General features: G+C 40.7%; 1 protein-coding gene across 1 annotated transcript; it reads right to left on the bottom strand.

Annotated features, from left to right (window-relative positions):
• Window positions 1-11867: 11867 nt before the first annotated feature.
• On the bottom strand, window positions 11868-13214 carry LOC130909277 (E3 ubiquitin-protein ligase TRIM39-like). Its single transcript, XM_057825534.1, has one exon. The coding sequence runs from the start codon at window positions 13212-13214 to the stop codon at window positions 11868-11870; it is 1347 nt and encodes a 448-aa protein (XP_057681517.1).
• Between the last annotated feature and the right edge of the window lie 10716 nt (window positions 13215-23930).

The raw sequence follows: 23930 nt of genomic DNA, 5'->3' as shown, positions 1-23930 counted from the left end.
ATGGCAGCTGACCAGTTATCAAGGAAGTGACCGAACATCTTTTAGTAGCCTGATGGCATAGTTTTGTTTTTTTTAAAGTCCCCTAATTCAATGGTGCCCAAGTCCGGTCCTCGAGAGCCCCTATCCAGCTTGTTTTCCATGTCGCCCTCCTTTAACACACCTGAATCAAATGATCAGCTCATCAGCAAGCTCTGCAGGTGCCTGATAACGATCCTGATTACCGTAATTTTCAGACTATAAGCAGCTACTTTTTTCCTCCATTTTGAATCCTGCAGCTTATAGTCCAGTGCGGCTTATTTCTTGAGTTATTTGTGTTAATAGGTAACTCTTTATTTGACAGCGGCGTCATAACACTGTCATAAGACCGTCATAACTATGACACTATCATGGGTATTATTGAATGGTAATGTCATTAAGTGTCATCCGGCAAATGATGTAACCAACTCCATTTATGTCCAGCTCAGATCTTTTACATCCATTCAAAATTGAGATAATTTGCCAGATGACACAAAATGACATCTGTATGAAGCATTCATTAATGCTCGTGGCAGTGTCATGTCATAATTATGATTGTCTAATGACAGTGATATGGCTCCACTGTCAAATAAAGTGTTACCAAATACTTTAACTAGCAACTAATGAAACTACTGGAACAGTAACTGAAGAAATAATTAGCACCGAACATGAATTTTGATTGTTATTTACATCTGTAGCGTTGCAATGCATGCCAGGAGGCATGTTGGACGACAGCAGTATTGGCAGCAGTGATGGCCAAATGAAGCTTCTTGAAGCAATGAAGCTTTGGAGCCAATTGGTTCAAAGCTTCATGGTGGTTCATTTGGTCTTATGATAGTCTTATGATGCCACTGTCAAATAAAGTGTTAGCGGTTCATATCTTTTGGAGTAAATATCCCATAATACTTATAGGCTTATAGTCTTGTGCAGCCTATCTATGAACAAATGTCGTTTATTTGTCAAACTTTGTTGATGGCGGCAGGGGTTAATTTGAGCCGGATCTTGCCGGAACAAGATCCAGCACCTCTTGATTTTGGCCTTCCTGTGTTCCGGGACTTATTTGGGCAGATCCGGCACCTCTCGTGCATAGAAAATATAAACATTGGAGGGAAAGAAGGAGAGGAGTTGTTGATTGCTCTCTCCACTTTATTGTGGCAACAATAAGAAAACGATAACAGCGGACTGCCGCTACATTTGACCGCAAACTTTTGCTTGTCCCCCGTCTCCCCCTCGCTTCCTACTACTAACAGCTCTTCAGTCCCAGCGTCTCTTAAACAGACCGTGCTTAGTGTTTTGTTGACAAAGGTACCGAACATACGACATGCTGACAACTTTGTTTCTTTATTAACACGTGGAGCTAACAGCAGGAACACAGCTTGGGGCTCTCGGCAGGCTGTGCCTCTCTATCACACTCCCGCATCATGTGACCAAAACAACAGTAACGTTGCGTGCACTTCAGGGTGCCTCGGAAAACATTATATCAGAATATTACACATAGTTACGGACATTACAGTATAAAATATTACCGTATTGGCCCGAATATAACACAGTGTTTTTTGCATTGAAATTTGACTGAAAAACGGGGTCGTCATATAGTCGTGGTCTAGACGTTATGCCCATTCACGACACTAGATGGCACCAGATATCATTGAAGCGGTGTTCTGTCATGACAGATCTCAGCTACTCTTAAGTTTAACCAGTTTGCATTAATTTATTGCAATGTTTTTCCTTATTCAGATTTGTTTCAAGACTTCAGTTACAGTTAGACTTCACTTTGATAGCTAATGCAGTTATTGCAATTTTGCGGTTTTATCACAATAGAACTGGTTTATTTACATTTCAAAAACTAGAAGCCATTCATTTACGAATGTGATTGCACTTTAATTTACATTGTTAAATATTCAGATATTAAGCTTTGAATGAGGCAATTTTTTTCTTTTTCTCTCAAATATATTATAATTATTTGTTTCGGATGTACAGTAATTATTTTCTGTAAAAAAATCAATTTGGTGTTCAGAAAGTCTTTTTTCAAACTTGAGTCTTGAAAATGAGGGCGTCGTCTTATAATCAGGGCCGTCTTATATTCGGGCCAATATGGTAAAATGCATAAATTAATTTACAGAACAAATCCAGAGAATTGCATGTTGTTTATAAAAATTTAACGTCATTTGAAAGAGTCGGAGATTTGTTGATGCACTGAAAAGCTGGACCAACAAATCACGCCCCTGACATTAAAAAAAAAAAAAAATTTGAAATTTGCGGCATCTGGGGAGAAATAAGCCAGGATCAAATGGTATTTCAACATGCCAAAAAGACAGTTGCGTTTTCAAAAAGAAGGAAGATGGTTCAAAAGAGTCAGAAAAGCACAAAGAAAAAAGAAAGAAAGAAAGAAAAGTCCCACAGCATGACAAGTGTGCTTTTGCGTTTTGTTTTCAGCACCATTTTCTGCGTATGTTCCGGGACCTGTGCCCGTGTCGTCATCACTGCGCTGTCATATGTACTTTGCCTTCCAGCAAGGGTGTAGGTTTGGGCTCAACATTGGTAGGGAAGATATAACAGTGTAACATGCAGGTACACTTTTTGCTGGGGACGGGACATTAATAAGACCAAACAGATTGGGTAAACAGGGGTCAGGGCTACATTTCTCACGAATATCAACCTAATTAATTGATAGTCTAACTGATCATTGCAAAATAAATCTGTATTGAGTTATACCAGTGCTTCTTAATCATTTTCTGTTACGCCCGTCACAGGAAGACACTATGCGCTGGTCCTCATGGGAAACGCAGTCTTCAAAAAACTACCGCTTTTGTCCACGAGCGTCGCTAAAATCGACCAAAACTGAAAAGTTACCAAGTGTTGCTTTAAGACCACATAAACAAAACAAAAATGAAAATTGGGTCAAAGAGGGTAAACCTCGGTTCACTACATTTCTCACAGTTTAACGTTAACAGCAGAAAATACATACAAAAGTGGAGGGCACTTCTCTCCAAGCAGCTTCCAACTCGAGTTTTGCAGGTTGGCAAATTCACACAGTTTAATGTTATGCAAACTCTGATGCAGGTTGTTGCAAAATTTCTGTTGCAAAATTTGTGGTGTGTTCCCCACCTCCATAACATTGACGTCTTTTTACATTACTGATAGCGGCTGCTGCTGACTGGAAAAAAAAAAAAAAACTTCTAATATCCCGCCTCTTTGAAGGGGTAGGATGAAGCGGCATGTTGGCTACATGTTGTATTTTCGTCGGGTCAGTTTGTGTGTATGTGTGTGGGGGGGTCAAGTCATCAGTCAATCATCTGCTGTATAAACATGCCAACCAAAAAAAAAAAAGGTTATACTTTCTTCTTTCAGCAGGAAAAAAAGTAAGTTTATCTTTTTCCATTCTTTAGAAATCAGCATTAGAAAATAGCTTAGTTTGAGCGATTTTCCAATTTCTGATGAAAAAACAGAAATTGAGGTTTTTGTGAAAGCATAGATTTCAAACATGACTTTATCACAGCTATTTTTTGCTTGAGTTACATCCCAAACATCTGAATAATGTTTTCCTTTTACAAAATAACATAACAAGACAAATAGCGCTTTTGATAGCAAAGTAACAATTTATTTACACATAACTAACTGAGAGATGACGCTGTTGTAGCCGCGACAACCGGGTAAACTTTTCCCTCATCGCCACCTGTCTCATAAAGATGGATTTTTTTAAGTCTCTGCGGGGTCTGCTCGGCGAGCAGCACGGACTCAACGGCATCGCCCGCTGCACTGGTAGTCCCAGGCGTTCTGCTTGGTCATCCAACGCTTGTCATCCCGGGCATCCTCTAGGTTGTTCTCCATTCGGTCGTCTTCCGCCGGCGCCCCGGGCGTGCGGCTCGGCCGTTCGTTGCCGTTGAATCAGTTGGCAGGTCTTACCAAATGCGCTACTGCCATCCAGTGGCCAGGTTTATTGCTTTAAAATGGATTTTCAGCTTTGTTCTTTGGAGCTAAATTGAATCAGAACCCAGAGATGTCCCTTTAAAAAAAAACAAAAAAAAACCATAAAAGACGTATAAATACGTCTTTGGGACACTGAAACAATTAAAAATAGAACGTATTTATACGTTTTTGGGAGCAAATGAGTTAAAAGTTGGAGGGGACAATTTGAGCATCCTGAAAAGTTGCTAGTGTTATGTCCCCACCGTCCCTATGCAAACCTACTCCCTTGCGTTCCGGCACCTTATGATTTACAAATTAAGCACTGGGTGGCGGCTTATTGTCTGGTGTCTGGTCTTATAGTGCGAAAATTACGGTATTTGATTCAGGTGTGTTGGAAGATGGAGACAAAACAAGCTGCGTAGGGGCGCTTGAGAACCAGTCTTGGATACCCCTGCCTTAATTTATCACCGTAAGAAAATGTGTACATTTGAAAAATTTTTTAAAGATTTTTTTTTTTTTTTTTTTAACTTTTCAGCAGTTATTTTCTCCATAAAGCACCAGTACACCAACCACCCAATCCAGCAACAATTTCTCCGCAAACCCTCTTTAAGATGTACACTAATACGGTAAGCCTAAGGATATGATATTTTGTTGGCAGCGGATGCCCCTTCTGTACTTTTTGTACAGTGTACAGTATTTGTCAATGGCCTTTTGGATAAGCACCCTGTGGAGTATGACTGCCTTCGGGCTTGACTCCACGCCTCTCCCAAACTGGCTAGCAGCTGTTGTAAACCGTTGGCACACAAGGGGAAACGACACCTTATCAAATATCACTTCAAGTGGCCACAATGAAAAGCATGACATAATTGTTGGAGTTAAATTGTGACATCAGCAAAGTAAGAGATTTTTAAAAAAGGAACTAAAGCAGACATTGCTTATTTCCCACCAGTAAGCAAAATAGTCGTAATCAGAGGTGGGTAGTAGCGCGTTACATTTACTTGGGTAACTTTTTGAGAAAATGTACTTCTAAGATTGCTTTTACCACACCATACTTTTAACTTTGGATGAGTAGATTTGTGAAGAAGAAACACTACTCTTGCTCCGCTACTTTGGGCTACACTAGTCATTACAGTTTTCCTCTTTATTCTACTTAAAGACTTTATTTTTTGCCAAAGACGACAACAGTGGCGCTAGAAGTTTCACCAATGAGACATCGCAACATAAGCGGATTTAAAGGGGGGGGGGCAGAGGGGACAAGCCCCCCCGGTGGCCGAAAAGTGTCATGTAAGTGACTTTCCAATATATATATAAAAGTTGTAAAGCAGCAAAACCAACAAAAATTAATGAAATGAACAAAATAATCTATCTCTATAATGGGTCAAAAATATTTTACGAGCACCTTAGACAGTCATTTGCTTTGCATATAATTTTCAAAATATATACATACACACATATATATATATATATATAAATATAAATATATATATATATATATATGTACTAGAAAAAAAATAAAAAAATAAAAAACATTTTTTTTCGATTGATTTTTTTTTTTTTTTTTTTGATTGAAGCAACTTTTTGGGGGGGGGGACTGAACGATTTAGACACAAATGTCCTATTCATAATATGGCCCAAACCCAAAAAGGATTGCTTCAATCAAAGAAAACTTTTTCAATGAAAAATTAAGCGTTCAAATTCAAATATTTTTTCGCAATTAAAAACTTTTTCTATGATAGTTTTTTTTTTTTTTTTTTTTTTTTTTTTTTTGGGTGATTTTCTTTTTGAAAATCTATATTTTTTGAAGCAACTTATTTTTCGATTGACTAATAAAGAAAAAAATGTCCTAGCCACCATGTGGCCCAAACACAAATCAACATTTCTTCAATCAAAAAAACAAAAACAAAGAAAAACAGCTTTCACATGCATTTTTTGGAGTTTCGAATTTATTTTTGAATTCAAACACTTTTTTTTTTTTTTTTTATTGAAGCAACATTTTTTGGTTAAAAATATATTTTTTGATTGAAGGAAACTTTTTTTTTTTTTTTTTATGACAAAGACACAAACCTACCTCCATTCTACTTATTGACTTTATTTTTTTGCCACAGACAGCAACAATGGCGCTAGCAGTTTCATTGCATGTAATTGACTTTCCAATATATACAAGTTGTAAAGCAACAAAAATGAATGAAATGAACAAAATAATCTATTTTTATAATGGGTCAAAATTATTTTACGAACACCTTAGACAGTCATTTGCTTTGCATTTAATTGTCAAAATTTATATATATATTAGAAAAAAAAAACATTTAAAGAAAAAATTTTTTTTCTTTGAAACAACTTTTTTTTTTTGGGGGGGGGGGGTTGAACGATTTAGACACAAATGTCCTAATCATAATATGGCTCAAACACAAAAAGAATTGCTTCAATCAAAGAAAACGTTTTTTAATGAAAAATTAAGCGTTCAAATTTTTAAAAAATTTCGCATTCGAAAACTTTTTCTATGATTGAATTTTTTCTTTTTTTTTTTTTATTGGTGATTTTCTTTTTGAAAATCTATATTTTTTGAAGCAACTTGTTTTTCGACTGAATAATGAAGAAAAAAATGTCCTAGCCACCTCGCCAAATATTTTTGTAAGTTAATTTTATTGCTGACACTGCGTTTCGGGGTCATCAACATGTTGTGCCCCCCCCTGCCCCAAAAGTCAAACTCCGCCTATGCATCGCAACAATAATCCCATGACTCCATTATACCAATCCGACTCAAGTTTACCGTTCTATGATCACGTAGACCACTGGCAGCTACCACCGCAACCCAGCCTCTTGCCAAGCATCCCGATACCGCTGCCAAAACCATTCCGGCATATTTGCCAGGTCTTTCACAGAAATGTAGTTGATTATTTTCAAATGTCACGCAGAAGTTCAAGTCACCGATGTAAACGTCAATCACGCAATGTAGTCTGGCAAATAACGCTAACCTTTTTGTTGCTTTGTTTTAGGCTAGCTATGAAAAAGAAGACTGAACGACGCGGACTAGCGGCGAGGAGGTTTTAGTTGGACTTTGGATCCAATAAAGGTACTTTTCAATTCAGTTTAAAAGACAAAGGGCAATTTTCAATTGGGGTGTGACAACACATCGGTGGAGTTTGACTTTTGGGGCGGGGGGGCACAACATGTTGATGACCCTGAAATGCAGTGTCAGCAATAAGATTAACTTACAAGAATTTTTATAATAATAAATTGACAATGAGCGTTTTTTGTTTCCCATCATTTTTGAGGGGAATTGTAAATCAGGCTGCTTAGGCAATACTTTTCGCCAAGATTGTCATCCATTGAATATGGTACGCCCACCGGTGTCATGCCAATGTAGTTACCCCAGTCAAAAATTTTATCCCCTGGGCGGAGCCATATGGAGGTAGATTTGTGTCTTTTATTATTCAATCAAAAAAAGTTGCTTGAATAAAAAAAAAAAGTTGCTTCTATCAAAATATATATTTTCAACCAAAAAAAAAAAGTCGCTTCAAATAAAAATAAAAAATGTTTTTGAATGCAGAAAATAAATTTGAAATGCAAAAAAATTAAAAACAAATTGCATGTGAAAGCTATTTTGCTATGATTGTTTGTTTTTTTTGTTTTGTTTTTTGATAAAAGTCAAGTTTTTTGTCTGTATTTTTTGATTAAAGCAACTTTTTTGATTGAAGTAATGTTGATTTGTGTTTGGGCCACATTTTGGCTAGGGCATTTTTGTCTTCATTATTCAATCAAAAAATAAGTTGCCTAAAAAAAATAATTTTTTTTCAAAAAGAAAAATCACTGCAATCAAAAAATATATATATATATTTTCAATCAAAGAAAAAGTTTTTGAATGTGAAAAGATTGAAAAATTTGCATTCAAATACTTAATTTTTCATTGAAAAAGTTAGTTATTTTTTGATTGAAGCAATTCTTTTTTTATTTTTTTTTTGTTTGGGCCATATTATGGGCCAAAATATTTTCAAAGAAAAAAATCATTTGAAAAATTGCCCTCCCCTAATTCTTTTTTTTTTTTTTTTTTTTTTTTTTTTTTTTTTTTGTTAATTATATGCAAAGCTTATGGGACAACATACTGTATGTTGTTATTGGGATGATCTTTTTCCCAAACCTCTGAAAATGACAACATTAGGCCAAATTTCCTATCAGGTGATTGGACAGGGACATCCCTATAAGAGAAAGTACCAGTAGTTTCTTTTTTTTTTATTTTTTATTATGTACAAGTATATGGAAAGGTTTGGGCACCCCAAATAATTTTCAAGATTAATGATTGGTTGTTTCTGTAAAATATAAAAATATCCAGGCAAAAACAGTAACATTTGATAGGTGGGAAGAAAATGTTTATATGGAGTATGGAGTGCCATTATTGTGAAAACAATTGATAAAAAAAGACATTGGCTTTTGCTCTCGAAAAGCTATTCTTCTCGGGTATGGAGAATTTTCGCCACCTAGTGGAGAGAATAGCACACAACAAAATCTCCACTAGTGAAGTCAAATGCCCCAAAAAATGATGGCTGGAGGAAGAAAATACAAATCTGCACATTGAGAAAATCACCGTTTTATCACTTGAACTCTGTTTTCCTGCAAAACTATTGTCAAATTGAGTTTATTGGTCAGACATGTCAAATATAAAAATGTACAATTGTGGGAGCGAAAACTCAATACAGGTAGTACCCGGACCCCGGTTTACGAACGACTTCCGTACCTGCACCCGGATTTCCACATAAATCGGAATTAACCCTCTAAACATCTCAAAAGACCCTCTAAATTAAAAAAAATAACTCTCCAAAAACATTTATTATACGTCATTGTACTGTCCTACTCCTCAGTCCTAGCTAGACAGCGAGCTAAGCTCCCATCAGCTGCTCATGACATCAACACTTGCCGAATGAAACCAAAATTAAATTAATCATCTCCAATAACAGCAATTCAAATTTGTGTTTACAAGGAGCTGCTGATACAGCAATAACAAACGATTAGCATGTATCAGTTAGCGTCCGCAAATCATCAAAAACAATCACACTAGCTCACCACAAAAAGTATTCGACCACAATTGAAAACGCACAATAAACAGTACAAAAGGGGTTATATACAGCAGTCGCCTCTGGATGCTTCACAAGCAACAAATGTGCGCGCAGGCTGTCACCTCTGTTACTCGGCTAATCTGTGTTTGTGTGTGTGTGTGGGGGCGGGGGGATCTGTATTAGCGCCCGCATCTGGAAGTACAGTGATCCCTCGTTTTTTGTGGTTAATGGGGACCAGACCCCGCAGCGATCAGTGGAAAATCGCAAAGTAGCACCCCCCCAAAAAAACAATTTTTTCAATCCAAAAAAAATGTTTTTTTTTTGTGTTCACTGTACTAGATACATAAAAGACAAGTTTTTTCACTTTTCCCCCAAAGTATAAGAAAAATGGTTAATTAATTAATGTTTTTTAAGCACTTCAAATGTATTACTTCTGATAGGTTTTAAACTGTCCCGCCGAATTATTTACAAACAAGAATTAAGAACCCCTGGCTTAACACTAGAACTACCAGAGGTGGATCAGTTGATACAAATCACTTTTGTAACCAGAGAAGGGTCATGTGACCCTAATCAGCATTTCTTTTGTGAGCACTGAGGTCCTCATTAGTCATTCCCATTCACACTCGCAAAACCACAGGGTTGGATTGCTCCAATTAGCATTTTGAGTGTTTGCAGGGCAGGGCTGCCTTGGCTTTGGACAGTGGACCGCTCAGTGAGGCTGTCGGGTGGACAACCTTTTTACATATCCCAAAAGCTGCAGTTTTCCTACTGTGTGTACTGTATACTGAAGCTTGTGTTTGCTGTGTCAAAACAGCTGTTTGAGCTTCTTTGGTCATTGTGTGCTTCAACATAATAAACTGTGAACCTTGAAATGTTGGACTTGTCAAGACAACGTAAAGGTGCTTGATGGGATTTGTCCCAGATGTTCGAACACTCAATTTTCTGAGACGTAGACAGTCTGGTTTAGCTACAGTTCTGGATGCTAGTCGTAGTTTCATGCCACATGGCCCTCTCGTCATTTATACACTAACCCAGGAGTTAACAAGTCTGGATTTGCAAATATTCAGGATGCTAATTGTAGCTATCCAGAGTGAAACCCCACCTCTTCACACCTAGGCTGCTTTATTGCTTAAGTGGTCTTTTATTTGACAAAGCTAAGTAGTCACTTTGGTATCAGCGTCATTTGACGCCTCTCTGGTATTTCTTTATTGCCAAAAAAAACCCGGGACTTCCAGTGTTAAATAGAAATATATTTGGCTTTATTAAATGATTCATTGAGTGAGTCCACTCAAATCTGCTCAAGCTGCTCACTTATACACAATGAGTTGCCACAGCAACTGTTTGAGTTAGACGATGATTGTAGAGCTGAAACGAATACTCGAGCAACTTGAGTAACTCGAGTTTAAAAACTGATCCGAGTAATTTTATTCACCTCGAGTAATCGTTTATTTTGACAGCTCTAAGCATCATGTTTTGCTCGGACTACTTTTAATGCGGGACAACGCGCTGATGTCACGTGCGTAGAGGAAGAAGCAAAGAAAAAAGAAATAAAATAAAATTTACTGCAGCCAACAGCCGCTACAAACGACGCCGACGTTGCTAAATACTAGCCCATATGATGCTATGTTGGTAGCAGGTAGCGTCTGATGAGTCTCATAGAGATCACATGTATGTTGAACTAGATGCGAAATGACAGACCCGGCCGCGTCTGGGCAGCGTTAGTAAACACCCGCCATCTTAAAGCAGTAGAGCGCTAAGCGCTAACAAAGAGCGCTAAGCGCTGATAAATAAGATTAGCGTTACTGTCACTAGCTTATGTAACGTTAGCCCTGCGTAGGGCTAGGTTTCTATTAATTATGACCACTGTCAATGCGTGGCTAACGTGTCTTACATACAGGCTTTAACATAACATAGCGTTGTGGAGTGATGAGGATGTAAAAAAAAAAAAAAACTCAATAATGCTAACAATTTTAGCTCAGTAGTCAATGCTGGATAAAACACCAAGTAGCACTGGTCCCTAATGTGCTCCAATACAGCCTGTATCATACATTTATTATGAACACTGCAAAAACTCAAAATCCTATCAGGACTTACAGTTTAGACTAACTTAAAACTTAACTAGAACTTAAAAATGGCTTGACACAAATAGAAATTCAATTGAAACACGTGGGGAAAAATCCTAACTTTTAAGTGATGTGTGTTATCAAGCATAACGGCATTTTTAGGTTTTTTTTTTTTTTAAATAAAGATCTAAAGGTTTTTGAGTGAAAGTAGTGAATTAGTCTTTTTTCTTATTCTAGTTACATCTGAGATGCAATTGTTGGCTGTTTTCAACAATATACATCGGAAATAAAGACATTGATTGACTGAAAATGGCTCAATGTTAGATGAAATGTCTTGTTTTCTCATGTATATTTATAATTGCTCTTCACCTAAAAATATATTTATTTCATCCAATTACTCGATTAATCGATAGAATTTTCAGTCGATTACTCGATTACTACAATATTCGATAGCTGCAGCCCTAGATGATTGACACATGCTGTGTTTTGAAACTTCAGCGGTGGCAAGATCAAACATTAAACATCTGTCAATCATCTTTAATACGCAACTAACTCAAGGGCACTGCCTGACCAACAAAGACCAGGGAGGGTGGGATCGTGAGACCATGCGATTGGCTCGGGACAGCTCATCTGTATTTGTTTATTTATGAACTGAGGGCGCGAAGTGGCGAGGGATCACTGGATTACCAGCTCTACGCTTCCTGCGCCAAAATAAAAGCATGCATCACAAAAGTCAACAATTTAAAAAAAAAAAACGACAAAACGCAGACGTCGTAAAGTTGAAATCACGTAAGTCGGGTCCGTCATAACCTGGGGACTACCTGTATCATCAAAATGAACTCATGAGAGACATAGCTCGAGTCGGAACTGGGATTATTGTCAGAGGAGTAATACTCCTAGTGTAAATGGAAGGATACATTTTGATGTAACCGGATAAATCTGGCCAATCGGAGCAGTTATTAATGGACCACAATTGCGTTTTGGTAAGAGGTTCAGAGAATGAAACAGATCTTCTGTTAAAGTCCACCATGACTCGGATCCGTCGCAGTTCTACAGGCGGATGCCAAGCTCCAAATGCGCCACCGGGCTTTGTGTATTTACCGTCTTTAAATCCAATTAACCACCCAGTCATTTCTCCAGGGAAATAAGGTTCCCCCCACAAGATCCCCACCAGCCAGTCTTTGTGGTCTAGCACTTCCACGTCCCATTCGTGTCTTCCTGAGTCCAAAGCGGAACCCAGCACAATATTCCACTTCACGCTCTCTGGACACCTTTGCGCTTCTTCCAAAGTCAGATTGGTCGGACCGGGATCTGGAGTGTTCCTGTTGGGTCTGTTGGAGACAGTCTTCATTTTTTGCCACACGTTGAACTTGAGTTCGTCCACGTGTTTTGCTTCATCCAACAGAGCTCCTCCGGGCAGGTCCGGTTCATCGGGAAGCTCTCGGATTTTTCTCATCGTTGTCTTGAAGTTTTTCAAGACGGACATGTCGCCAGAACTCAGCAGGTCCTCCGTGTTTCTGATCGTGTTGGAGAGCGTGACCATGTCCTTTCCGAGAGCCGCGATCTTTTCCCTCATGGTCTGACTCTTCTTCTGCTCTTCCTCCCTGACAGCAGACAACCTTGCTTTTTCCTCAACGTCAAGGAAGTGACGAAGCTCTTCAAAATCCTTCTTAATCTTTCTTTGGACCTTCTCCCCCTGGGCCTTGATGTGAGCCAGTTGTCGATGGCAATTGTCGCTGCGTGTTTTATAATCATTGAGTCTCATTCTTACGTTCTGTAGGCCGTCTTGAAGTTTGTCTTTGTGATCTTTCGCAACTTCTTCGACGGGCTGCATCTTGTGGCCGCCGTGGATTTTTGCATCTCTGCAGATGAGGCACACGAGCTCCTGGTGATCCAAACAGAAGAGTTTGAGTTCCTCCTTGTGCAAGCTGCAGATGTCTTTTGACTCGATAGTGGCTCGTAAAAAGTTTTCACACATATTCCTCAGTGCCAGGTTCGGAGGTGTATCCATCGACCGAAACGCTGTCCTACAGAGTGGACACGAGCGCTGTCCTACGTCTTTCCACTTCTGCAGACACGCACGGCAGTAGTTGTGACCGCACGGCAGCATGACGGGATCTTTGAAGATGTCCAAACAGGTCGGACAACGGAGATCCTCCTCTAGTCTTCCGGCCATGGTCTTCAGGAAGACACCGTCTCAGTGAAAGAGCTTAGAATGTTGACTCTGAGCGAGTCCAAATGCTTTGTGGTTTGATTTTGTTCTCATGTACTCCTCCTAGCTGAGCTAACATACAGGGATGATGACGATATTCGGGTTTGTCAAGTTGGCACTTGGCAGGTATTTAACTCTGTCATGTTGGAAACAGGTTCAGCTCTCTAAATGTTCAGGTTTACTTTCCAAATGTATGAGGAAGTTTCTTGTTGTCTGTTTGAAATAGTGTTGCACTAACGCCAGCATTTTTTAATATTTTGAAATAAAACGCCACCAAATTATTTAGGGGGTCTTAAGAGGGCCTAACGGCACCACTGGTTGGCCACCCTACTTCATTTAAATGTCAATGTATTGACTTTGAAGGGAAACGTCGCCCCAACCAACATAGCGACCTTGAAGGCCATTTTGCTAAGGGTTATGAAATTGCTTCTCATGCTTCTGCTGTCAATAGCGCACCGCACGTAACACGTCACCTTTGCTCATTAATATTCATGACGTTAGCAACTGTTGCTAGGGGGTTCAAACTCACGTATGTCTCTCATGCTACCATACCATACCATAACGTACCATCATCTTCCGCTTGCTCCGAGGTCGGGTCGCAGGGGCAGCAGCTTTAGCAGGGAAGCCCAGACCTCCCTTTCCCCATCCACTTCACAACCAGCCGCTCCGGCGGAATCCCAAGGTATTCCCTGGCCAGCCGAGAGACAGTCTCTCCAGCGTGTCCTGTGTCATCCCCGGGGCCTCCCACCGGTGGGACATGCCCGGAACACCTTTCTGGGGAGGCATCTGAACCAGATGCCCGAGCCACCTCAGCTGGCTCCTCTCAACGAGGAGTTGTAACGGCTTGACGCAGAGTCCCTCCCGGATGACCGAGCTTCTCACCCTATCTCTAAGGAAGAGCCTGGACACCCTGCGGAGAAAACTGATTTCGGCCGGGATCTTGTTCTTTCAGTCACGACCCGCAGCTTGTGACCATCGGTGAGGGTAGGAACGTAGATCTGCTGGTAAATCGAGAGCGTCGCCTTTTGGCTCAGCGCTTTCTTCACCACAATGGACCAGTGCAGAATCCGCATCACTGCAGATGCTGCATAGATCCACCTGTCGATCTCCTGCTCCCTCCTGCCCTCACTTGTGAACAAGACCTCAAGATACTTGAACTCCTCCACTTGGGGCAAGATCTCATCCCTGACCCGGAGATGAAACTCCACCCTTTTCCAACTGAGGACCATGGTCTCTGATTTGGAGGTGCTGATCTTCATCCCAACCGCTTCACACTTGGCTGCAAACCCCTCCAGTGAGAGTTGGAGGTCATGGCCTGAAGAAGCCAACAGCACTACATCATCTGCAAAAAGCAGAGATTCAATGCTGAGGTCACCATACCGGACATCCTCAAGGCTTCGGCTGCACCTAGAAATTCTGTCCATAAAAATTACGAACAGAATCGGTGACAAAGGGCAGCCTTGGTGCAGTACAACCCTCACTGAAAACGAATTCGACTTACTGCCGGCAATGCGGAACAAACTCTGACACCGGTCGTACAGGGACCAAACAGCCCTTACCAAGGGGCTCGGTATCCCGTACTTCCATGTACCCCTCATGCTAGATGCATGTAAAAAGTGTAAGAACGAGATGTTTACTGAGCTAAATCTACCAATTATGTCCGAAAATGATGTCCCTGGTGCCAAATTCACTGGTAAAGATGTGGAAAAACATACAAATTTTCCGTTAAAGCCCGCCTGTCTCATCAGACCATCGGACATCGTTCCAGTAATCCATGTGCTTTGTTGACATGTCTTCAAACTGTTTGCGGGCTTTCTTGTGTACCATCTTCAGAAGAGGCTTCCTCCTGGGGTGACAGCCATGCACACCAATTTGATGTAGAGTGCGGTGTATGATCTGAGCACTAACAGGCTGACCTCCCACTAGAGCCTAGTTCGGGCCTAAAAAATCCAGCCCGACCCGACACGGCCCGCTGGTATTGAGGCCCGACCCGGCCCGAGCTCGATCACTTAACTAGATTTGCAGGCCCGAGCCCGAAAAACCCTTTTTTTTTTTTTTTTTTTTTTTTTGAGTGACGCGGAAAAAACGCAGCAGCAGCAATTTATTTTCATTTCTTCGAGTTGGCAGAAAAAAACGCAAGTTTTCTTAATGTTTAAATAATCTACATATTTTTTTGAGAATTATCAAAGCATTCACACAACGAAATAACGCTGGGAAAGTTTGTTAAACATATTTCTGAGTGTGTGGGATATTGTTCTCACATGGACGCGCCTCTCTGACAAGGAAATTAAAATGAGGGCGGCGCCTCGGCCGTGCGCAAACGGTAGAGCGGGAGGACAAGAATAAAAAGCGGCCGGCGCCACGGCGTTCGTGCACACGCACAAGCAGAAACGCAATACAGAGAGCCTGCTCTCCATTTTTTTTTTTTTTTAAATAATTTATTAGTCCGGCATGGCGGCCCGACCCGAACTGACCCGAACGTGAATGCTTAAAATGTGGGCCCGACCCGACCCGACATGGGTTCGGGTTCGGGTTCGGGCACAAAATCTAACCTCTACCTCCCACCTCTTCAATCTCTGCAGCAATGCTGACAGCACTCCTGTAACGAGTCACATGACATTTTGGAGGGAAAATGACAAGCAGTACTCAATTTGGACATTTAGGGATGTACATAGTTTCTAAGGGGTGTACTCACTTTTTTTGCCAGGGGTTTAGATATTAATGGCTATATATTGAGGGGAAAATATATGAACTCTATTATATAAGCTGCACACAGACTACTTTTCATTGTGTCAAAGTGTCATTTTGTCAGTGTTGTCCCATGAAAAGATATAAATATCTGCAGAAATGCGAATGGTGTACTCACTTTTGTGATACACTGTATAAAGTCAAATCGTCTCAAAATATGATTCTAATTCACATAATAATGCTATTTAAGACTCTTCTATCCTGTCGTACGCACTTTAAGCTCTGCTGTCTGATAACATTCTTAGTATGCGCAACCTTTGTTAATATTTTTCTAATTATTTTATAAATTGACCTGTTTTGCAATCGTTTTATATAAAACAAGAAATTGAATCACGTTGTTCAAATGTTTTATTGCGATCAAAGCAGTAAAAAAGAATGACATGTTTACATGATATGTACATACCTTGTAGTATTTCCTTGTAACAAAAATCCGTGTCAGTCCTTCTGCAATTGGCAAATGTTAATATAATTTGTCATTTCACCTCATTTATGTCACTCAAGTGGCCGGCATATCAATCTATACCTCACGTCACACAGGCTGACAGGTTGTTATAATATTATCCGCGAATGATCAACGAAGTGATAAGAAAAATCTTACAATCTCATCTACGTCTCATCTCGGTCGTGCTGAATCCATTTTTGAAGATTCCGTGGATTCCTCTGGCTTATGTTGTCAATACACTAACTTCAACCGCAATTTATGAGTTTTTTTCTATACCGGAAGTCCGAGGCAGACATTGTCCAAGATGGCGTCGCCCATATTTCGCTCAGGAAACTTGTCTATAGTGCCTCTGTGTGTGTTGAAGTCCATATGCATCTCGCCTAATGCAATCTTCGGATATGTTTGCAAGCATGACTAGGAATGGAGTTGTCTTTCATAGAAACCGCTGGCAGTTTGTTTTGCCCCAGATAATCATGGACTTTTAACTGCCAACGCAGCAAGGTTCATGACCTATTTTGCAAGATCTGCAAGAAGATTCAATCACCAAGCCTTCTAGACACACTTCCCTATTTGCATATAAGGAAGGCCGGATTTCCTGACTAGTGCGCATTCTCTACACGTCTTGTTCAGTAACTGAATGCACCCAGAAATTTCTGAAATTAAAGCTGTGCGGTATTGAACTTTTGCCTCCAGTCTTCATTTAACAATCCAGTCTAGCAGTCTCACCTGAATTGAAAACAAACACGCGGAGGACCTGAAAGACTGCCTCCAACAGTGTCATTAACAAGTGTTTGTGTGGAGATTGTGTTTTTGATGCAAGATCAGTATTGGGGCAAGACTCTAACCAGGCATTGGCGGTCACCCCGCTCGCTGATGAAGATTGGCACCTTTTTAAAGTGTTCCACAAGCTCTTCCATGGAGTTGAACTTGTGCCCTCGAATCCAATAGAGGCTCCCCTTCGGCTGCACCTTGAAATGCACATTCCTGCTCTGCGCCTTCAGCGAGATGGCAAAGTTGTTTGGGAATGACTCGCTGTCTCGGATGAGGAAATCTCCCACGGTGCCCCGCTGGTTAAGCGCCACCACCGCCTGGTGGTGTGTCACCTTCCCGTAGTACCACTCCTTGCCTGCCAATCGGCTGATGTCAAGCGACGAAATGTACTGATATTCATGTGTGGGTGGGCTGGCAGGCGCTGGTAGAAGTTTTGCAACTTCTTTGAAGGGCAGCATCTTGAGGCTTATTGTGTGGATTTTTCTATCTCTGCAGACAAGGAACACAAGCTCCCGGTGGTTCAAATAGAAGAGTTTGAGTTCCTCCTTGTCCAAGCTGCATATGGCTTGTGACTCGAAAGCTTGTAAAAAGTTTTTACTCATAATCTCCAGTGCCAGATTTGGAGCTGTAGCCATCGATCGAAACTCGTTCTTACAGAGTGAACACGCGTCCCTCTTAAATTTCTTAAAGATATACTTCAGTAGCAAGTTAAAAAATTGATAAATTAAGTGGCAGCGGCAGGAGCTGCAATTGTCCGAGATGAACGAGCCGCTTGAAAAGTTCTGGCGCAGATTGCTCAGTGCCAGGTTGGGAGGTTCGCCAATAGACCGTATCCTCTTGAGTGAACAAGATTGCTTTCCTAGCCCGAACTGCAGACACGCAGAGCTGACGAGAATGACAGGATGCTCGAGAACCTCTGGTTCTTCGGCCATTATCTTCGAAAAGGCACCGTCTCAGTGAAGGAGCTTAGTATGTTGATTCAAACAACTCCAAATGACTTTGTTGTGTTTCCTTCTTTTATGCTCTTCCAGCAAGAGGATATTCAAGTTGGTCAAGTTGGCACTTGGCAGGTGTTCAACAACTTTGTGTTTATTCTCAGTTGTCCCATGACGTTTGTACCTTTTTTTTTTTTTTTTTTAAATGACTGTCACGTAGGCCTGTCGCAATAAAAATTTTTAGTGTGCTATAATTATTCTCATAAATTACTGCGATATTATTGCGCCCCCAATTTTTTTTTTAACCAATTTACAATAACACAGTGAGAATACAGTATATATTAATAGATCGAGTACACCCATTTAAACGCGATAAATATTTACTCTTAGATTCAAAAATACTTTCTAAGAAATCACAACTAAAAACAATAGACCATGCCTCTTAAGTAAAAAACAACAATATTGATACCGCACAGAAACACAGAATAAATAAAATGTGTTTTAAAAAAAAATTTGCACTTAATAACTTAAGCATTTAGGCAAATGAAAACTTTTCCCGTCATAGCTTCTGCAATGGTGTTCCATAGGGATGCAACGATACAGTTAAGTCATGGTTCGGTACGATTTTTGATACGGGGGACACGATTTTCGATCCAATTCGATACATTTAATGCTCTGTAAAAAAAATAATTATATTTTTTGTTTCGGTTTTTTTTTTTTTTTTTTTTTTTTGCTAACGAGCAAAAATTAAATTGCCATCATATAAACATGTGTTTTAGTGCATAATATTTATGTGCTTACTTCTTATCTGAAAAAAAATTGTATAAAAGTGCTGAGAACAATCTTTACTGTTTGTAAAGTGAGGCAGGGCACACTGTTGATTGCTACAGCTCTCTTAGCAGCTAGGTTTACTACATGAGCAAGACATTCTATTTGTGGTCCGAATCCATCTGTGTCACGTACTGAATTAACAATATTTGCAACATTATTTATAGTCACTGGTATGTATTGATTTGGCCTTCTTAACTTCCATTCAGTCATGACAGTTTAGAATTCATCGATGAAGTATATGGACTACGTGTCCCATAATCACTTTGGGCTCACGTAGCCAATGGCATGGAACGTAGCACATCTAGTTTGCGATTGGCTTCGGCGCTAGTTTTTGGAACGAATATGCATTTTGCGCAGTTGGTAACGAGGAATCAGAACTTTTAACAGAACGTCTGCTGCACGCACGTGCGCGCGAGGCGATAAATCGCAGCGGAAAAATTACCGCCTTCATTTTTATTTATCCCGCGATAAATGGAATTATTGCATATTGCGACAGGCTTACTGTTACGTGCCAAATCGAAGGCTCGATAACGGCGCAACCAGTGCTTAATTTGTAAATCATAAGGTGCCGGAACGCAAAGTACATATGACAGTGCAGGGGTGACAGCACGGGGACAGGTTCTGGAACATATTGTAATAGCCCGAATCAGGACATAGAAAGCAGAGGAGTGAATGATGGCTTCCTTCACTTGATTGTGGCAACAGTTAAATAACGGATAACAAAAATAACAGCGGACTGCTGCGATACGCTACCGCCAACTTCGCTCTCACGCCGCACTCTTCTCCTAACTTGCCGCTTCGTCACCACTCTGCTGTCCGATGGCCCCTTCATGGGCCTGCACACAGTTACGGACATTACAATATGGAGAAAATGGTGCTGAAAACAAAACGCAAATGCCCACTTGCCATGCTGTGGGACCTTTTTTTCTTTCTTTTCTATGTGCTTTTCTGACCCGTTTTGAACCATCTTGCGTCTTTTTGAAAAAAGACAGTAAATGCGTAAATGCAACTGTCTTTTTGGCATGTTGAAATACCATTTGATTCTGCTTGCTCCCAAGATGCCGCAAATTTCAAGTTTATTTATTTATTTATTTATTTATTTATTTTTTTATGTCAGGGGCGTGATTTGTTGCTCCAACAAATCTCCGACTCTTTCAAATGACAAATTTTTATAAACAACATGCAATTCTTGGGATTTGTTGTGTAAATGAATTTATACATGTTATTATATTATTTTATACTGTAATGTCCGTAACTGTGTGTAATATTCTGATATAATGTTGGGGAAGAAGGAGAGGAGTCGATATTGGCTTACCCACTTTATTGTGGCGACAACAATAAAGAAAACCAATTACAAAATAACAGCGGGCTGCCGCGACATGCAACAACTATCTCTCGCTATCACGCCCGTTCTCCCATTCTTCTTACTTGCTTCCCCCTGAGTCATGGCTCCCAAGTCTCTTAAGGGGGCCGTGCTTAGTTACGGACATTACAATGAATAGGAGGTCGCTGAACTTTTCACACTCGGCTGCCGCTAGTTTGAAATGGCCTTTAATAAATTGTAATAATAATAATTTTTTTAAAAAACATCTCATTTGCAAGGCGTGGCGGCTTTTATTTTGGTGTGGCGGGGACAGAGGTTAATTTGAGCCGGATCATGCCGGAACATGTTCCGCTACCTCTTGATTTTGGGCTCCATGTGTTCTGGGACTTATTTAGTCCGATCCAGCACCTTTTGTGTATAAATATTAATGATATTATTGTGGCACGCGACGTGGAGGCGAATGAGAGGCGATGAGCTCATCATCATCTCTTGCTATGTTAGCGCCCCCTACAATAATTAACGCCAAGACTCAGTACACTGTACTGATCAGAGCACACATTGGATAAGACTGGAAACCACCACTCTAAGTCATGGTTGCCTAAACCTTTCATCAAGCATTAGGGCTGAAAAGAAAACAGTCGCTTTAAACTGTAACGCTTGCTAAGTGAAAGCTTGGCAGCGAAAATAACACAGGAACCTTGACGCTTTTTACCCCCTCATTTTATTCTTTCCGCCACTCCAATGCAAAACAAGTCACTGGCGGGCGGCTATGCAGTCCACCGATCGGAGCGTCGCGCTGGCACACTGGTGCAGCAACAAGAGCCCCGCGTAAATACAATGTATTATTAATATCATTATTATTATCTCAAATTGAGGCTTATAGGTCCCCACAGCATGGCAAGTGGGCATTTGCATGTTGTCTCAGCACCATTTCTGCTTATGTTCCGGGACCTGTGCCTGTCTCGTCATCCCTGCGCTATGGTTTACAAATTAAGCACTGGGTGGAGCACAACTATTTCTTGTATGTAGGGGAAAACCTGAGTTTGGTTTTGTTTTCATGTGCTCCTTTTGAATTAGGCGTCAGCCTAATTAGGGCTGAAGACCATATTTAGGTTAGTCAAGTTGCCAATTGGCAGGCATATAACTCTTATTGTCAGTTGAAACCGGTTCAACTCTCCAAATGTGCAGGTTTACTTTCCAAATGTATGAGGAAGTTACTTGGGCTAGGTTCACCCCGCGGGTTTAATGCACAATTCCGATTTTTTGCCTTGTCTGTTTTGTTTTTTTGCGTGCCCGTTCAGACTTCCTTTGTCCATTGAGCCCGTACAAGTGTTGCGCACTAATTGGCAGTCCGACACGCACTGAGCAAACTGACCCGCATACGTAGAGGCATAAAAAAATGACTACACATGCTGGCTGTACGTCATTCCAGGGCGATCATATTTTGATTCCCAAAAGGAGGACACAAATAACAGACACTAATAATATTCAAAGTTTACATTGATAGATAGAACGCATGCACAAACAGTGCTAGCATGACGCAGGTGCCATCAACTCGCACTAGCTTAGTCACTCCGGAGTCCTGAAACTATCAAATAACTAACAAACAACACAAAATTAGACCCCCGCTACCTCGAAGATTAAAGTGCGTATGACAGGATTAAAAAAAAGTCTTGAATAGCATTATTATGTGAATTAGAATCATATTTTGAGACGAATTGACTATAAACAACAATTTGGCAAAGACGACAAGAAATTAGTGTTTTACTCTGCCATTTAGCCCCTGCCTGTCATTATAGCGCTCTAGCATCCCCAACACAAGGACGACGTCGCCAGGGTTATGGTTTCATCTGATTTAGAATTCAGCCCATTGATGGGAAATGATTCAGAACGAGGAAAAGCCGACAAAGAGAGCTTCAAAATGTCATTGTTTCAATCTCTCTACTCCAATATTTTTACAGTATATTCTTTTTATCTCGGTATTTTTCCCCAATTGCTAAACAAATGGTATGGTCATGACAAATAAGCCTTGTGCTAAATAGAATATGAAATATTAAAAATGCATTTATTCAGTATGACATGGCAAAATTACTCCATAATGGTCAAAACTGTCGACTTCTTGCACTTTTATGCCACCGGAGTTAGTCCGGCTTTTGTCATTTCCCTGCCCCGGCTCCGGAGAGCGTCAACAAACGAGGGGGCGTGACAGCTAGCTGACATGCTTACCCAAACAGAGTGATGTTTCAAAGTCTTATTCTCGCCTTTCTAAGCGAAAAATCACACAAAACTACCCCGGATCACGTCACACGGCAGCGGGGTTGTCGACAGTCTTCGCTGATCGGCAACCCGCCCCAAAGCGAGCAAGTTACAGCTCATCGTTCCCCTGCTGCCGACAGGAGAGCTCGTTTGCCGGGGAAGCAGCTAGAGAATGACCGCCGGACAAACCGGCCGACGTCGGAGGAGCACCTAGCTGCCACATGGTCAACTCGAATATGGCGTAAATTAATGCTTAACTACACAGCGAAGACGTAAACAGTGAGGGAGCGGCGTGCAGTTGTTGTGCAGCTAATATGGCAGGATGTGTCTAAGGAGAACTTATCTACATGTCCGTCCATGATCAAACTTAATTAAATAGTCCTTTATTTAAAGAAAGTTTGTAGTGTTTACTTTGTAATCGCTGTATTCGCGGCCATTTTTAACACAAAGTTGCAATTTCTGATGGGGTGGAAAATTTGACAGAACACCAGACACACAAAGAGGGCAAAAACTGTGTATAACTCTCCCGGCGGGCACGCGAAGGACCAAATGATCAGGTCCTCAGCAAAACTGGGCACCCCTGTTTTATAGTATGCAGATGGACTGCGGATTCAGTTGATTTTGTGGATTAATTCATTTATTTTTCGTATCACGCCAGCCAAATGTACCGCAGGGTTTTGTTGCTGTACCAAGTAGAGGAGTGTGAGCCTTGTTGGGTTTAAAAAAGTTCCCTTTCACCCTCAGAGAATGACCAAAACAAGTCCGAAAACGGTGGCACCACTGGACTTACGAGGAAGTGATTAAATATCATATTTTGTATTATGTCAAATACTAGGATCATGGCACACGTTTTAATACATAGGTGGCTTGCATTTTGTGGCTTGATTGTCCACTGAGAATGCCACTCGGCCGACAACCGGCGGCTTGTCACACACCCCCCTCGGTCCTTGGCGTGCCCGCCGGGAGAGTTATACTCAGTTTTTGCCCTCTTCGTGTGCCCGGTGTTCTGTCAAATTTTCCACCCCAGAAATTGAAACTTTGTCTTAAAAATGGCCGTGAATAGGGCACCCCTGCTATAAAGCAATGCTGGATTGAGATGCTGACCAGGGTGACGTCACATTCGCTTTCGTCCTCAACCCAAGACTGGAGCCGGAAGTCACTCATTTTCATGGCGCGGGACTAAAAATTGAATAAATGAAACGATCGCTTCCACACACATCCGAGCGGTCCATTCAGGATTGTAAAAAAGACCACTTGAAATATAAAATAAACATGCATTTTGGTGTCATAGGCACTTTAAGCCTTATGTCAAAAATTCTGAACTTCCCTTTTAAATTCATTTGTAGGACAGTCAATTACACGCAATGACATTT

Source organism: Corythoichthys intestinalis, chromosome 21 (genome assembly GCF_030265065.1).
Source record: "Corythoichthys intestinalis isolate RoL2023-P3 chromosome 21, ASM3026506v1, whole genome shotgun sequence".
NCBI lineage: Eukaryota > Metazoa > Chordata > Actinopteri > Syngnathiformes > Syngnathidae > Corythoichthys > Corythoichthys intestinalis.
Note: the sequence above shows the minus strand (reverse complement) of the source record. Positions and strands in the feature narration are given on the sequence as shown.